This window comes from Simochromis diagramma, unplaced genomic scaffold (assembly GCF_900408965.1).
Source record: "Simochromis diagramma unplaced genomic scaffold, fSimDia1.1 OVJJ01000343.1, whole genome shotgun sequence".
Lineage (NCBI taxonomy): Eukaryota > Metazoa > Chordata > Actinopteri > Cichliformes > Cichlidae > Simochromis > Simochromis diagramma.
The window spans coordinates 9,591,621-9,610,186 of NW_024386831.1; the positions used below are offsets into that span (position 1 = coordinate 9,591,621).

Here is an 18,566-nt window from a genome sequence, read left to right on the forward strand (position 1 = left end):
GTTTTTTGCATTTTTGTTTAAAAAATGTCCCTTTGAAAAAAATTTTCAAATGATAAAATGCTTTTACTACTTTAGCAGTGTATTTGGGATCCTTGTTTTGCTGAAAAATGAAGATGTTGCCAAACATTCCCTGTGCAACCTCCCCACTGATGCCCCACAGACTTTATGTAAACGTTTGACAGCTTCTGGGTCTGAAAGTGAAGTATCTTAAACCTGTATTCTTTTAAATGGCCCCTGGAGGGTGATGTCAAGGTCAAGTTCAAGTTTATTGTCATATACAGAAAACATTGTAGCAACATTTACCCGTAATGAAACTCTTAGACTCGTGTTCCCCAACCCTGCATGAACATATAGTTTACAGGTATATTTAAAAACAACAACAACAACAACAACAACAAGAAGAATAATAATAATAATAATACTTATAATAGTATTAAAATGTAATAAGATAATAAAAGTGTTAAAATGTTAAGAGAATTTAAAACAAATAGTTTAGTATTTACAGTTTGTGTAAAACTGTGCAGTGAGGATTTAAGTGGTTTGAAGTGACAGTGTGTAGAGTCCAGCAGTTGTAGTGAGTGTGTAATGGTGTGTGCAGAATGTCAGCAAGCCTGATGGCTTGTGTGTAGAAACTGTCTCTATGTCTGCTAGTGTTTCTGAATGCTCCTGAACTGACTGCCGGATGGCAGGAGTGTGAAAAGTCTGGGGCTGGGGTGGCTGGGATCAGAGAGAATCTGCTGCATCTTCCTCATGCATTGCTGTCTATAGAGATCCTGCATGGCTGGCCGTTCAGTCCTGGCGATCCACTGAGCTGATCTCACCACCCTCTGCAGAGCTTTGCGGTCCAGAGCGTTACAGCTGCCATACCAGGTGGTGATGCAGCTAGTCAGAATACTTTCAATGGTGCAACAGTAGACGTTTGAGTATTCTGGAGTTCATTCTGAGTCTTCTCAGGCGCCGTAGAAAATCAAATCAAATCAAATCAAATCACTTTTATTGTCACATCACATGTGCAGGTACATTGGTACAGCACATGTGAGTGAAATTCTTGTGTGCGAGCTTCACAAGCAACAGAGTTGTGCAAATACAATAATGTAAACAAGCAAAATACAAGAATGGCTACATCTGAAACTAATAAATATATGTACAATATATAATAGTATATGCATTTCTGGATGTGTATACTAAATATTTTTCTACGTGTGTGTGTGTGTGTGTGTGTGTGTGTACACATATTTTACAAATTAAATAGAGTAAACAATAAATAAAATATATAAAATAAAATATACAGAGTGAGACATGTGCAAAACAGTGGCGTTACTGTACAGTATGGAGTGCATAATGTTAAAGTTCCAGTAGTGAAGCTGAGGTGTCTATGACAGAGGTGTGGACTCGAGTCACATGACTTGGACTCGAGTCATTAATTTTATGACTTTAGACTTGACTTGAAAAAATGTTCTAAGACTTGTGACTTGACTTGGACTTTTACACCAGTGACTTGGGACTTGAATTGGACTTGAACCGGTTTACTTGAAAAGACTTGATATTTTACCCCAAATATAAAATTTAACATGCATATTATATAGAGATTGAAAATGTGACGTCATTCACGGGTAGAACCGCAAAGGATTCTGGGAACTCGTGGCAAGCGGTACTAGCGCACGCAGGCTTTCAATTAAAATCAGTTATACAGCGATAAAAAGAAACACAAAAATGTCAAGAAGCTGTTGTATTATTAACTGCAATAGCCGGTCGCATGACAGCCACGGGAAGCCGACGGGTAAAGAGATCGGTTGTTATCGGATTACGTCGTTGAAGAGAAATTGTTCGAGCCATGTTTCCGAAGTAACAAAGAGGCGACGGGTGGCCTGGATTGCAGCCATTCAAAGACAAAATATAACGTCCCAGAACACTCCAGCTCACAGGTTAGTCTGCTCCAAGCATTTCCACACAGGTCAGTCTGCTGTTGTAGTTAATGCGTCATTTTCATAACATAATTGGTGATATAGGTTACAAGCAAGTCTGGCGCTGAACAGAAATTGTCGCGCTATGCTCCTTTATTTATTGTGCATAAATAGTGAATTGTCCTGACACAATATTGTGTTTCGCTTCTGTTATTATGGTACATTGACAAAAACATATACTTTCATTCACAGGGTAAAACAGTTGTTTTGTATCACCAATCGCCCAGTACGATTACAGCATACAATATTATTGTCACTGCTACATTTCTGTGATGCTACCAGAAATTATTTCCACTGCTAATTAATTACCGTTGAGCTCAAAGGTCCTAAACAGTTAACGAATGTGTATTTATGACGACGATTTGTGAGACTGGTAAACTTATGATACGTACGATGGTCTTTACTTTCTACACGGTGCATTTCAAGGTCCTGTACCCATCCGTCGGTAAACTGTACCTGGGCTTGTTGCAGTGACCGGAAGTTACTAAACTTCACAAGTGTATGCACTCACTCCAAGAAGCGTATAATTATAAATATGCATATAAATATGCTACGATGAGATAGCTGACTTCATCTAACTAGCAAATGTTTTCCAGGCTACGTTGGTGATGCAGTTTTTTTTTTTATAAAAATATCATACATAAATAAATGATATTTTTTTAAAAAATATCATTTATTTATGTATGATATTTTTGTCATGCGATTTTAAAGCCGGTCCTACAAGCGCATCCAAGAATAACATGCAGCTTATCTCAGAACTGTCGGTGAAAATTATTCTTGGAGCTAGGTTTAATTGAGCTGCATTTTAAAGAGGTGCAATTTCACAATTTGTGTATATTTTCTAAGTTCACTATTTTGTCATGTGTTGAGAAAAACACAGATTTAAAAATTACATGGTCTAATATTTACATTTAGCATAACTGCAACATGCTTTTTTTTTCGTTTTTTTTTAAAGACTCGAAAGGACTTGAAATTCAAAATTTCAGACTTGTGACTTTACTTGGACTTTTACACCAGTGACTTGAGACTCGACTCTGACTTGCCTGACATTACTTGAGACTTGACTTGAGACTTGAGGATAAAGACTTGAGACTTACTTGAGACTTGCAAAACAATGACTTGGTCCCACCTCTGGTCTATGAAGTGTTCAGCAGTCTGATGGCCTGATGGAAGAAGCTGTCTCTCAGTCTGCTGGTACGGGACCGGATGCTGCAGAACCTCCTTCCTGATGGAAGTAGTCTGAACAGTTTATGGCTGGGGTGACTGGAGTCCTTGATGATCCTCCCCGCTTTCCTCAGGCACCGCTTCCTGTAGATGTCTTGGAGGGAGGGAAGCTCACCTCCAATTATCCGTTCAGAGCACCGCACTACTCGCTGGAGAGCTTTGCAGTTGTAGGCGGTGCTGTTGCCATACCAGGTGGTGATGCATCCAGTGAGGATGCTCTCAATGGCACAGTGATAGAAGGTCCTGAGGATGCGGGGGCTCATGCCGAATCTTTTCAGTCTCCTGAGAAAGAAGAGGCGCTGCTGCGCCTTCTTCACTGTTTTGTTTGTGTGTACTGACCACGTAAGATCCTCAGCCAGATGTACACCAAGGAACCGGAAGCTGCTCACTCTCTCCACAGCAGCGCCGTTGATGGTGATGGGGGTGTGTACTTCTCTGCACCTCCGGAAGTCCACTATCAACTCCTTTGTCTTTGCGACGTTGAGGGTGAGATGGTTGTCTTGACACCAGTGGGTCAGGGCGCTGACCTCCTCCCTGTAAGCCGTCTCATCACTGTTGGTGATAAGACCCACCACTGTAGTGTCGTCCGCAAACTTCACAATGATGTTGGAGTTGTTAGTGGCCGTGCAGTCGTAGGTGTAGAGTGAGTACAGGAGAGGGCTCAGTACACACCCCTGTGGAGCACCAGTGTTCAGTGTGACGGGGGATGAGGTGATGCTGCCCAGTCTGACCACTTGGCGTCTGTCAGACAGGAAGCTAAAACATCTTGCTTTTGTGATAACACCTCACTGATGTTGATGCCTAGCAATCTGAAGCAGCTGACTCTCTCCATCTCTCCTCCTCTCTCCATGTCTGTGGTTCCAAAAAGACAGCTGGTAAAACTAAAGTGTAGTGCTAAGGTTGCCCATTTGATGTTTTGCTCTATGCTGGCCTCTCTCTCATGTAATAATAATAATAATAATAATGGATTACATTTATATAGCGCTTTTCAAGACCCTCAAAGCACTTTACAATTCCACTATTCCTTCACTCTCATATTCACACACTGGTGGAGGCCAGCTACAGTTGTAGCCACAGCTGCCCTGGGGCAGACTGACAGAGGCGAGGCTGCCATATCGCACCATCGCCAGTCAGAACTTTTTTTGTGTTGATTTGCATTAACTCAAAAAAACTTTTTATAGTAACTATATTTTATGATGCTCTTTAGTTTTGTAGTTGTTTTATCAATGAATTATCAATCATTTCTTTGATTTTTGGTCTACTTTATTCTGTAAAAGTTACATAAGATTGGGGAACTTTTTTCATTAAATATCTCCGGTAAGGAGATATTTCTCCATTATAGACTATTATCTCTCACTTGGGTCCTCACATGTAAGCATCTTAAGGTTTTTTAATTAGTCAGTGACAAATATTTGTCTATTTCAATGTTACTGGCTGTTTACAAGGTGGGAATAATTTCATTTATGAAATAAGCTCTAGTATACATTAGTTTTGACTGTTATTTTCAGTAAAGATGAGTGTTGTACACATTGACCTGAGGTTTATTTGAATACAAATATATTTAAAAATAACAAATGCCCACAGAAAATATTTTTCTTTGTTCCTTAGTGCCTGATGTTAGTGGACTTCGAGCAGAGAGTTTAGCCCACAGTTACATCAGCCTGGAGACTGCTGCTCCCTGAGCATCACACACACAATTAATGTCCTGGGGATAAAGGAGTGCCCTGGACTAATGACCCTGAGGCCTAATCATCATGTTTACTTGATAATCTTTTAGTATATTTTTATCTTCTGTTAGAAATAACATGCTAATCACATGTGCATGGAGTTGTTGTGAAAGAAAGGTCTCCAGAAAGGTTGTTTGTTTTATTTCAACATATACACACAAATCAGTCATGCATGATGTTTACATCTTTAACTGAAGTCAGGGCTCTGACAGACAAAAATTTACATAAATGTGGTCATTTATTCTTGATATTATCATTGTTATTAATACTCAGGGGATTAAACATGCAACATTTCAGATTGGACATGCAACCTCTAATTTCCTCTGACCGTGGTTCAGGGGGTTGGGAAGCTCATCTGTAACCGGAAGGTTGCCGGTTTGATCCCCAGCTCCCTCTGTCCTGGTCGTTGTGCCCCTGGGCAAGACACTTTACCCTACCGCCTACTGGTATTGGCCAGAGAGGCTGATGGCGCAAAATGGCAGCCTCTCTTCTGTCAGTCTGCCCCAGGGCAGCTGTGGCCACAACTGTCGTTTGCCTGCACCAGTGTGTGAATGTGAGAGTGAATGAATAGTGGAATTGTACAGCGCTTTGGGTGCCTAGAAAAGCGCTATATAAATGCAATCCATTATTATTATTATTACTCGTTACTTCAGTAATGAGTAATCTAACTAATTACTATTTCTATCGTTACAACACTGTTACCTTTACTAACAAGAGACCTGCAGGTATCAGGCTTGGGATGTTCTCCTTTATAGTGGACAGAAATTATTTTTTGGAGTGGCACAAATCATTTGTGTGGCATCTTATTTAATGAAGAACACCTGATTGTTATGTAAATAGTTTGAAATGATTATTAAAAAAAAAAAGGTAGAAGGTAAATGGCTGCAAATAACTTTGTTTGCAAAAATTGTGCATAGGATTTTAAAATTTACAGTTTATATTTACATTTAAAGTTATGAAATATGATTCATTAAATCTGTTTGTAGTTGTTAGAGTAAAAAGTATAACTTTTTCTATTCTGAGTTTATGTTTTTTTCTGATTTTAGATCAGTTGTGCTAATACAGTATGTCAAACTGAAAACATAAATGGAATTTATGTTTTCGCGAGGTTGTGCTGAAAAGAATGATACCAAACAAGGGAAAGTAAATAGTTTTTAAAGGTGAAATGTAGAGGGAAAATCAAAAGTAGTCATTGGTGGTTCAGGCCGAGCTGGATCGGATAGCGGTGTAGAGGTGGCAGAGGCTGGACCAGGCGAGGCGGAGGCTGGACCAGGCGAGGATGGTGCTGGACCAGACGGCGGTGTGGCAGCTGCGGATGGTGACGCTGCAGGTGACTGTGTGAAAGCTGCAGGCGATGGAGCAGGTGTTGGCACTGAAGGCAAGGGTGTTGTAGCAGTTGCCGGAAGAACTGCAGGCGATGATGAGGAAACTGTAGGTGATGGAGCAGTTGGTGGCACTGCAGGCAACGGTGATGGCTGGACGGGCTCCTTGGACCCTCCAGCAAAAGCAGGCTGCTGAACGAGCCCCTCGGACCCTCCAGCATAGGCAGACACAGGGCCAGCAGCCATGAGGGCTCTGGCAGACACAAAACAGAACCAGCAGGTTTAGGGGACCCCTGGCAGGGACAGAACAGTACCAACAGGTGCGCAGGTCTCTGGCGGGGACAAAACAGAATCAGCAGGTGCGCAGGGAGCTCTGGCAGGTTTGATGCTGACTGGAGCTGAGTAGCACATTGGTTTGGCTCAGGCAGCGACAGCAGGGTGCAGTCCTCTGCTGGCTGAAACAGTTTTCCAACACACCCAACAGAGGACGAAGGTGGATGGGTGAACTCACTAGAGCTCTCAGCGAGTGCTGACGGCTGAGACTGCTCAGTTGAGTTCCCAGGTGAAGCTGCTAGCGTCTTAACCTCTAGGGGTCCAGAGTTGGCTGGTGGCTGACACCCAGCCCTGGAGGAAGTAACTGTCTCTATGAAGGCCAGCTTTAGAGAACCAGCAGATGTTATTGTATAGTGTGTTCCCTGCTTACGATGAGATGGTGAGGATGGTGGCTGAATCAATGAGTGGGCTGACAGCTGAGCTAGCCGCAACTGAACAGGGGACTGAGGCAGCAGCAGCTGAACAGGGGACTGAGCCAGCGGCAATTGAAGTAATGGTTGAGGTGAAAATGGTGGTGGAGTTAGCGACTGAGCTACAGGTAGCGGGGCTGAAGACTGAGATACAGAGAGCAGAGCTAAGGGCTGACCTACAGGGAGCAGAGAGGATTGTGGTGGTGGTGGAGGTGTAATAGGAGGTGGAGTGGCTGACTGGATAGGTGACAACACTGGAGGCCGAACTGGTGGTAGCTGAGCAGGTGAGACTGCAGACTGAGCTAGTGGCAGCTGAACAGGAGGTTTGGGAGACTGAGCTGAGGGTAGCTGAGCCGGGGATTGATTAGGTAATAAATCAATCCCATGTCTTTTGCTGTACAAAACACAACCCCAATAAGTAATCAGTCCTACAGTTCAAATCAGAAATATTGTCCGTCCTACTCACCACAGCCAGCCGCTCTGAAATCCCGGGATCCGACTGTGGCGAGGGGCGTCTTCCTGTTCGAAGGCTGGGGCGACGGGCCCGGCAGAATATCCTCCGTCGGGCCAAGTAGCAAAACATTAGTTGCTAGACGAGAAGTGGGGGCGGGGAAACAAGGTGAAGCTTGTCCAGAAAGAAACCCTGTGCAAGCGGGTGAAGTAAATAAAGTTTATTTATTAAGTGCTTTTCACAGACAGGCAGTCACAAACCACTGTACACAAATATTAAAATAAACAATACAATCAATAGACATTATACATAATGTAAAAGGTTAAATGTATGATGCAAAAAATATAAATAAAGTAGATCAATAAAAGGCTTGTTTGAACAGAAAAGTTTTTAACTGCTTTTTAAAAGAATCCAAAGAGTCAAGAAAACTTAATTGTAAACTGTTCCACAGCCTTGGTGCAACAGGCTGAAAGTGTCATGATCCTTGGTCTTTTGACACAGCGTTTTGTGTTTTCTATTGTTGTGATGTATTTTGGTTCTGGTTTTCTATTTCTTTAGGTTTTGTTCTTCCTCAGTTTATTGTTTAGTCTTTTCTGCCTGTGTATTCCTGTGTCAAGTCCGTGTTTCTTAGTCTGTGTTTTTGCATGTGTGAGTTTCTGTTTTATTTTGTAGGTCTGTGTCCCTCATCAGTGTTTCTAGTTTCACTCCCAGTTTAACAGTTTATTTATAATTATTTAAAACAGCATATAAAAGCACAATCATAAATATAAATATACAAACATTCTAAAAAAAGAACATTCAGAGCCGAGGCTTACCAGTGGAGGGGCCGGGATACCATGCACCAACTCAAAAAGAAGAAAACCCACCCATACACCGATGCAGCAGACTATCACCCACTCACACTAATAAACTAAAAAAAAGACAGGTGTGTAACACTCAAAAGATCCCGCCACCAAGGCACCCCCAGTCTCCTACACGTCAGGCCCTCCGCATCTGAATAAAAGAAAAAAAGAAAATTATAATATATTACAACAAAACCAATATGCAGCGCTTGGGGATAACCCAACTGCAGGACCACACTGGTGATCCGCAGCTAGAAAAAGGGCCTCCCACCAGTGGCGTAACAAAAACCCAAACTACAAATCAAAACAACTGAAAAACAAACATACAACCTAAATAAAACTTTGGACGGAATCGCCGTATTGCTCCAACTTGCCGTCTGCCCAACTATAAGTTAATCATCCAGTCAATCAATGTGCACGCCAGCCGACTCCCGTAGCCGGCATGCATGTGGCCGCTGTCCACGCCAACGTCCAGTAAGGCTACTGGTCGCTCACTAAGGCCCACACTTCCAAGTAAACAGCGTCACGAATCATGAACGGAGTGGCTCATAGGAGGCTTCTACAGCTATGACCAGCCGCGATGAAGGCTTCAGAAGGGTAATCCGCAAATGATCTCTGTAACACCAAGGGAAGTCAGGTGACCAAAAAGGAGATTACAGGTAAGCGATTCAGGAATGCTCAAATGGCCACTATTTATACTAGTGCCCCCCGAATGCGCCAGGCCGAAAGTGGGTTGAACCAAGACATAACATTCATCCTGCCACACAAGCTAGTGAACAGGGAATTACAGTAATCTAAGCGTGATGATACAAATGCATGAATGAGTTTTACCAGTTTAGCTGAAGACACATTATGTCGCAGTTTAGAGATGTTTCTTAATTGATAGAAACAGGAATGAGACAAAGATTTTACATGAGAGTCAACGCCCAGAGAAGAGTCAAATATTACTCCAAGATTTCGATTATTTGACTTGACAGAAGGACAGAAAGTGGCAAGAACCTGACTAATTTTAGAATGTAGCTCAGGAGGAGCTATGACCATGGTCTCGGTCTTGTTAGTATTTAGAACGAGGTAGTTGCTTGAAAGCCAATCAGAAACCTGAGTTAAGCACTGGACTAAGGTGGACAGCCTATCCAGCTGATGAGGCTTAAAGGACATATGCAGCTGAATGTCATCAGCATAAAAATGATAAGATAGGTCGCATATAAAAAGAAAATAATAATGGACCTAAAACTGAACCCTGTGGAACCCCACAGGTCTGTGCAGCAATGTCAGAGGTGAACCTGTCAGTCCTAACAGAAAAGGGCCTATCTGATAAATAGGAAGAAAACCAGTCTAGGGCAGAGCCAGATATACGAGCCAAAACCTTAAGCCTGTTAAGTAGCATTTTGTGGTCGATGGTATCAAAGGCTGCGCTAAGATCAAGCAAAATGATCCCAGAACAATTTCCTGCATCAGATGCCATTAATAGATCATTATAGACTTTTAAGAGAGCGGTCTCTGTAGAGTGCTGCTTTTGAAAGCCAGACTGACAAGGGTCAAGAATGTGTAATTTACATAATAGGGACCTGAACTGATTTTCAACAATTTTTTCTAGTAATATACTTAAAAAATGGCCATTTTGAAACAGGTCAATAATTACTAGTGGAGCTAGGATCAAGATTCTGTTTCTTTTAATAGAATAATAGAAGTGAGCTGAATAACCAGAGGAGACCCAATACTAAGCGCTGTAGCTGATTAGCTATGGCTTGGCGAAATTCTTCCCCCTCGTGCTCCAGCCATAAGTTGATTAATCTGTACACCGAGTAAATGATATCCTCCCAGAGATCCTCGGGCGGGTCGAATGCTGCTGGGTCCATTGTGGCTGGTTCATACTGTCACGTCCGCAGTGGCAGACGAGTGGAGGTTGGAAGTAGGATCCAAGATGCAAGCGGTGACTTTGATGAGAGTGAGCTTTATTGAGATGGTGATAGAACAAACAATAAAGGAGGTGGCAAGTGCTGAACCTGAGATAAACTAGACTGGGAAAAACTAACACAAGCAGACCTGAAATGGAGACGTTGGGAGACTAAGGGAACCAACATAGGATGACACAGGGAAAATCCGCAGACCAGAGAACAAAACACCATATAACACAGACGAACCAGCAACAGGCAGGAGAACTCAAAGGGATTAAATACACACAGCAGTAATCAAGGGATGGGAGACAGGAGGGGAACACTGGGAGGATTGGTTGCTGAAGAAATCACAGCTGACGAGACGGGGGAAACCTAAACTGAACAAACTCACATAAGACAAGGACCTTCAGAATAAAACAGGAAACTAAAAGACACAGGACCAGACAAGACACACGAGCAGACACAGTGACACCATGGACAGACAGAGGGAACATAGGCAGGCATAAAACAAAACTCTAACACATAGCAAACCTAAACAAAAGACATAGCAGAATATTTTGTAGGTCTGTGTCCCTCGTCAGTGTTTCTAGTTTCACTCCCCTTGTCTCGTTATGTCCGTGCCTCCCTCCTGTTTCCCATTCCCTGATTGCCCTGTGTGTATTTAAGCCCTGTGTTTTCTCGTGTGCGTTGCTGGTTCGTCTGGGTATCTCCCTCCGTCATCTCTGGTTGTCTTTCTATGTCTCCCTGCATCTCCGTGCGTCTCTAAGTTTCAGGTTTGTTCTGAGTCGTCAGACTCAGGACCATGACAGTAATTGAATCTTGAATCTTTCAAAGTATAAAACTACTTGCTGTTAGTTTTTTATTGCTAATGTGGACATTGTGCAACAGCTGCTGAGAAAGAATGTGCAATAATCAAATAACATAAACAGAAATAACAGAAATATAATAGAAATGTTGCTCAGCCATATTGATGTGTGTATATATATATATATATATATATATATATATATATATATATGCCGGCATAGTGTACAGGAACTATGCCAGTGGCCGGCATAGTGTACAGGAACATCTGTGCCGAGTATAACCTGGAAGTCCCGAGGTCAAAATGGGAGATGCCCCCAAGGGTGGTGGAGAATGACCGAGCTAAGATCCTGTGGGACTTCCAGATACAGACGGACAAAATGGTGGTGGCTAACCAACCGGACATAGTGGTGGTAGACAAACAGAAGAAGACGGCCGTAGTGATCGATGTAGCGGTTCCGAATGACAGCAACATCAGGAAGAAGGAACACGAGAAGCTGGAGAAATACCAAGGGCTCAGAGAAGAGCTCGAGAGGATGTGGAGGGTGAAGGTAACGGTGGTCCCTGTGGTAATCGGAGCACTAGGTGCGGTGACTCCCAAGCTAGGCGAGTGGCTCCAGCAGATCCCGGGAATAACATCGGAGATCTCTGTCCAGAAGAGCGCAGTCCTGGGAACAGCTAAGATACTGCGCAGGACCCTCAAGCTCCCAGGCCTCTGGTAGAGGACCCGAGCTTGAAGGATAAACCGCCCGCAGGGGCGTGCTGGGTGTTTTTTATATATATATATATATATATATATATATCTGATCCATCTCATTCACTATGATATTAAGCAGAAAATAGGAAAGTCAAGTTAGATTTTTTCATTTGTGCTGGCTGCTTGGAAAATGTTGGAGCTTTAATATACATGTATTTTGTAATAATATTGTTCTGGTACCTCTTGATATGTGTGGCCAACAGTCGTTATTGTGGTCATACATGTGGACAGAAGACTGCATGAGCCAATGTATATACTGCTCAGCAATTTATGCGAGAATGAAATAAATGCCAGCACATCACTGTATCCTTTTCTGCTCTCACAGATGTTTTCAGACAGTCATGAAGTGACCCTGCCGTGGTGTTTTCTCCAGATGTGTTGTTTATACACAGGTGCACCTGCTGAGTTTAACAGCCATGGCCAATGACAGATATGTCTCAATCTGTCATCCATTACGCTATAATGTCATTATGAAGACAGAGAGAGTGTTTAAAATCATTCTGCTTGTGTGGGTTTTTTCATTTCTTATTTTCATATTCTCATTTTCATTCATCTTCAGTTTGAAGTTTTGTGGAAATATTGTTGATAATGTGTATTGTGACCACAAATTAATATATAAACTTTCATGTTCAGCTTCAGTCCAAGGCTCTATATCTATCATATTCTTTGTCATAATTTCATACCTTTCAGTCTCTTATGTGAAGATTTTGAGAGTTTGTCGAAAAACAATACAAGAAAACAAGCAGAAAGCTGTGACTACTTGCACCCCTCAGATCGTCTCTGTGTCAACACAAGCTCTCTAAATTTTGAGGGGACCACTAAATCAGGAGCACTGTCTACTTGTACCCCTTTAACTACACAGGCCCACTTCCTCAACAGCATACTAGGGTGTCCTGGTGCCACATGCACCCTATGGACAAATGGTGGTTTGCACAGAAGTCCATGAGCAGAACACAGTTCAGGTTCAGGTCGGGCAGGCTGTTTCTCCCATTCACACCCTTCCAAGTCACACTGTCTTTGCCAATATGAACATTGAAATCTCCCAGTTGGACAACAGATTCACCAGGTGAAGCACACACAAGGACCCCACCCAGGGACTCAAAGAAGGCCAGGTACTCTGTGTCAAGGAACAGGTTGTCCCCGACCTGAATGACAGTTCAAAGGCACACGGAACAAACCCAGCTATCCTTAGCTGCCACCCGGCATGCAGGACAACTGATACCTATGGTGCATCGTGGTATTGGGCCTACAGGAGGGTGATCCCATGTCCTTCTTCGGGCTGCACCTGGTGACAGAGCTAAGGCTAAGGCACCCTCCCCAGGCCTGGTTCCAGTGAGGGGCCCTGGTAACTCTATCCTGGCCAGGTTAAACTGTTCTCTTGATGTTGTGCTCATAGGGGTTCCCCGCCGAACAACATAGCTCCTGAGATTCCTGGGACACACAAACCTCTCCACCACGATAAGATAGTGATTAACAGAGGGGGCTACTGTTATCTTTTGATAACTGTTTTTCTACTACATGTTGACAACATTTTGGCTCGCTTTAGCAATTTACAATTTCAACATTTATCATAATTTTTTGACAATGTCATAAAATGTTTTTTTTAAACACACGGCAACAACTTGAAAATGCCAAAGTAAATTGAAACTTTGATGAAATATACACTGTAAGCACAGGTGTACTGTGATGATTGTCAGTTTTGCTCTCCCCGACTATGGCAAAGAATGACTCTACTTTGAGAAGGTACAAATCTCTGGATTTTCTTTTTCTAATGAAATCATGCAAAATTATACACCTGGGTTGGGAAAAAATAAGTGTATTTGATAGCTCCAGAACTGTCCAGCATTTTTACCTAAACTAAACTCAAACATGTTTTAAAGACAACTGGAATGAAGAGTGGCACAGATGTATATAGTGAGGGTGCACTGGGAGTGTCTGGTAAAGGCCCCAACCTTTGAGATCTTCAATTTGACTTTGATGGTGTCAGGATCTCAACTTAAATGATATGGTTTTGTTGGCTTGTATATTTGACAGTTGAGTTCAGTGGGTCATAGTATAACGTAAAATTAGACCGCAGGACTGTTCAAAAATTTTTATGGTGAAATTTTAAATTTCCCTTAAGAACAAGAAAAGGGTATCTTGATTTCTTTGATGTAATAATTTTACAATGTATATTATTTAAAACAAAAAAAAAGTGAGAAATAACTTTCAAAAGAAAAGAATGCCATTAATTGGATCTCCCCCTCCAACTCCTCCTCCTCTGTGTTGCAGCTATAAATATTAGCAGAAGCTTATTTTTGTCTTGTTCAACCTGGAGGGAAGCAGCTGATTTTAATGTTATGTGTTCTTAATATGTAAGAATCTGTGTAATTGAATCTTAAATCGTTTAAAGTATAAAACTACTTGCTGTTTGTTTTTGATTGCTAATGTGGACATTGTACAACAGGTGCAACAGCTGCTGAGAAGGAATGTGACATAATCAGGTAACGTGTGTGTAAAACAGCATTTGAACGGTATCATAGAAACTTTGCTCAGCTATATTGATGTCTGGTATTTCTTTCCATATATCTAATGAATATAACATATAATTATTACTGACTATTTTATTCACTCTGTCATATTATGGAGAAAATGGGAAACTCAAGTGAGAGTGTATCATTTGTGCTGGCTGCTTATGGAAATGTTGGAGAGTTAAAACACCTTTATTTCATTATAATACTGGTCTGGTATTTCTCTATATGTGTGGCCAACACAGTCCTTATTGTGGTCATACGTGTGGACAGAAGACTGCATGAGCCAATGTATATACTACTTTGTAATTTATGTTTGAGTGAAATAAATGGCAGCACATCACTGTATCCTCTTTTGCTCTCACAGATGTTTTCAGACAGCCACGAGGTGACTGTGCCGTGGTGTTTTCTGCAGATGTGTTGTTTGTACACAAGTGCTTCTGTTGAGCTTTGTAGTTTAGCAGCAATGGCTTATGACAGATATATCGCAATCTGTAATCCATTCACCTATAATGTTATTATGAACACAGAAAGAGTGTTTTTGATGATTCTGCTTGTGTGGGTGTATTCATTTCTTAGTTTTATTTTCTCATATTCATTCATCTTCAGTTTGAAGTTTTGTGGAAATATTATTCACAGCGTGTATTGTGACCACCAATTAATAATTAGACTTTCATGTTCAGTTTCAATCCAAAGCTTTATTTCTGACATATCCTTTGCCATTGTGAGTGCTTTCATACCCTTCAGTCTCATTTCAGTTTCTTACATGAAGATTTTGAGAGTTTGTCAAAAAACATCAAAAGAAAACAAGCAGAAAGCTGTGACTACTTGCACTCCTCAGATCATCTCTGTGTCAAACCTGTGTGTCGGGTGTATTTGTTACTTTATTGACTTCAGATTTTTAGTTTCTCGGGTACCAGATGAAGTTCGTATAATTTTGCCTATGTATGTCCTCATTTTTCAACCTATGCTCACCCCATTTATGTATGGATTTAAGTTGCCAAAGATAAGGCAATCATATCAAAGGTTTCTGTTTCTGAGAAAATAAATATCTTTGTTTAAAATGAGGCTCTTTCAGAGCATCTTTGCTCTGTAGGAGAATAACATTCAGCAGATATATTTGAATTTGAAAAAACATGCAATACTTTAAAATAAAATTGCAAAAGCTACTTTGCAACATGTAATTCTAAACAAAGCAATTTATTAAACACTCCAAAATTGTGTCTTTTTTTAATTTATTTTAAATAAACTACCAGGCTCAGGTCACAGTGTAATTCTCTTTAGTATTGTATTGCTCTTAACCAGGAAACAAAATACTCCAAAGGCCAACGATGTGATATTCAACCCCTTTTCATGAAGTTCCACATCGAACACAGGAACACATAGGCCTACAATCACAATACAGATTAACTCATGCATGACCATACAAACAGAACCCCAGTTATTTTGTAATGAGAAAATCAAAGAACTGGATATCTTTGCCTAGCGCCAGTTCCACACCGGCAATAATGTGGCAGCTGCATGAGGCTCTAGTTCCAAAGTGGTTGCTGCCTGTAGTAATGGTAATCCCTGAATGAGATAGTGGACACTAAATTTCACTATATGTTTAGATTAGTTTTGGTAGGACAAGCATAGTGCAGTTATAAAATCAGCTAAAGCAAAGACTGAGGTGTGGGAGGCCATGGACTAAGATGTAGGACTATGGGCAGAAATCTGTGCCATCAGAAACTGAATTTGAATAAGTTCAATTTGAATTTGAATTGCTCAGATTGAATCTGAATTGTAACTTGAATAAATGCTTTTGAAAACTGAATTTGAACTAGTCTAATTTGAAATTGAATTTATGGTTTGAAAATGATCATCACTAAATTGAAATTGAATTTTATATTTTGAAAATGAATTGATTTGCTTTGAAACTGCATTTTATCCTTTAAAAATTCAGCTCTCGAATAATTTCAGTTTCACTTCTCACCATTCAGTTTCAGTTCTACAATTCAATTTCAGTTCCAAAATTCAGTTTTTTGGAACTTACATTCGGTTCCGGTTCAAGCGCAGATTAATAGAACTACGTTTTACTAGCGGACCGAAAGTGTTACTGACGGGAATCTACAGCGTCTTGAGCTGAATTAAGACTTCAGAAGTCATTCGTCATGTCGAATGACCAGCGGATAAACTCTCAGGTTGGTAATAAATGTATTACATGTATAAGAACAAGCGTCATGTTAACAAATGATAGCCGTACAGTAACTTTTATGCTTATTGTAGCTGCTAGCTAAAAACGCTAATTTAGCGTAGTTTGCCCTGAATTCAGCTTTGACAAACAAATATGATCGACTGTTTCTAGTAGAATTCCAAAGTTGTCATCTTGTACCCTCTCAGAGTACCCCCTCTGTATGCTTGCAGAGACCCCTACAGTAGGGAAACATGCAAAACGGTGCCCACACCTTTGTATTTTAGCTTTATTTATGTCTTACACAGCATCTCAACTCTTTAGCTAACTTAATAACTTTAGCTAAAGTGAATAGTTAGTCTAATTCATTAGTGCAGCATTACTGGGTCACCTCTGTTTGAAGTGATATAATGTGATATACAACTATCACTGAAACAGCAAACTTTGTAAATAAGCAAACAACACTTCTCATTCTCTAAACGTTTGGCCACAGCTGTAGATTACACTATCAGTGCTTGTTCACTCTTGACAATAATAACATTTCTAAATTTACTTTGTGCATTTACAGGTAAACAATATCTAATATTTTATCTAAATGACTGCTTTGTCTTTGAAAAGGGTGAAGAGCCTGAGGCCAGTGACAGTCCAGTTCTACTCTAAGTACATCCTTACAGTGGCTCACAGGACAAGGCCACATTCCTGTCCTGCCAGAAGAGAAGAGAAACTTCAGAGTCTTCATGCAGTTCAACCACACCTGTCATATTCCATATGACAGGGGTCTCAAACTCCAGTCCTCAAGGGTCAAAGCTTCATGCAACTTTTCCATGCCCTCGAGGACTGGAGTTTGAGACCCCTGCCGTATGGTGTTCATGCTGTTTTCTACCCCACAGTTACAGCATGTCTGACTGCCTGTTCAGCATATGCAAAAATATATGATGAGTTTAAGCATGTGATGACTAAGGCCTTCCATTATGGTGTTTGTCATCACATGTCACAGACATCTGGATGATCATTTGGAATAAACAAAAAACTAAAAACTTGTTACTTCATCTTTTATCTTTATTATTATTATTGTTCTTATTTTACACTTTTCATTGTTAGGCATTAGGTTTATTTGTAGTAGTCCTTTCCAACGTCTTTCCCTCTTCCATGTTACTGTGTCAGCTTGTCAGCATCTATTTGGGTTTGGAAGTGGAACAGAAAGTAAAGAAATCCAAAGTGCCATTAAAACCAGGAGAGGTTCTTATACTTCAGAAGAAGGGATTAATTCAAAAGAAATGACCTCAATACCACATTTTATTTAGGAACCCTAGAGAGCACTTTGCAAAATAACACATTCTTATAATTTCACCCTCAGATGAGCCAAGCTACGACTGTCAGGGAAGGTGATGTAGGTACAGAGCATGTGAGAGTGGTTAAGTTAATGTCTCTTGTCTAGATGAAGGCACAAGAGGGATCAATGGCAAGGCGTAGAGATTCAGTATCTTCAGTCTTCAGTGGACACTCCATTTCTGGCACAAAACACCTGTAAAAGATGGTCAATTTAGGAGGTGACCCGACAACTTCAGCCTGTCAAACATATTAATGGAGCAGTGTGTTTTAAAAAAAAAAAAAAAAAAAAAACAAAAAAAAAAACTAATTAAGCATGCACTCAGTACCCTAAGAATTATTATGGTAGTTAAACACAGTGATAGTTGTATATCACATTATATCACTTCAAACAGAGGTGACCCAGTAATGCTGCACTAATGAATTAGACTAACTATTCACTTTAGCTAAAGTTATTAAGTTAGCTAAAGAGTTGGGATGCTGTGTAAGACATAAATAAAGCTAAAATACAAAGGTTTGGGCACCGTTTTGCATGTTTCCCTACTGTAGGGGTCTCTGCAAGCATACAGAGGGGGTACTCTGAGAGGGTACAAGATGACAACTTTGGAATTCTACTAGAAACAGTCGATCATATTTGTTTGTCAAAGCTGAATTCAGGGCAAACTACGCTAAATTAGCGTTTTTAGCTAGCAGTTACAACAAGCATAAAAGTTACTGTACGGCTATCATTTGTTAACATGACGCTTGTTCTTATACATGTAATACATTTATTACCAACCTGAGAGTTTATCCGCTGGTCATTTGACATGACGAATGACTTCTGAA

At 40.8% G+C, this 18,566-nt stretch overlaps 1 protein-coding gene, 1 long non-coding RNA gene and 1 pseudogene across 2 annotated transcripts; 2 read left to right on the top strand and 1 right to left on the bottom strand.

The window, feature by feature from the left end:
* The first annotated feature begins 10,082 nt into the window (after nucleotides 1-10,082).
* Nucleotides 10,083-12,535, top strand: LOC120731391 (annotated as a pseudogene).
* Nucleotides 12,536-14,363: 1,828 nt separating this feature from the next.
* LOC120731312 (olfactory receptor 4D1-like) lies at nucleotides 14,364-15,290 on the top strand. Its single transcript, XM_040028290.1, has one exon. It carries the CDS (start codon nucleotides 14,364-14,366, stop codon nucleotides 15,288-15,290), a length of 927 nt encoding a protein of 308 aa, XP_039884224.1.
* Nucleotides 15,291-17,292: 2,002 nt separating this feature from the next.
* LOC120731323 lies at nucleotides 17,293-18,566 on the bottom strand. The gene is made up of 2 exons (XR_005695327.1): nucleotides 18,520-18,566; nucleotides 17,293-17,937 (listed from the first exon to the last, which is right to left on the bottom strand). It is a non-coding gene; the product is annotated as an uncharacterized LOC120731323 (long non-coding RNA).

What these genes read in the sequence shown, in the direction of transcription:
- LOC120731312 (XM_040028290.1), top strand. Translation starts at nt 14,364, where the DNA reads ATGGGAAACTCAAGTGAGAGTGTATCATTTGTGCTGGCTGCTTATGGA.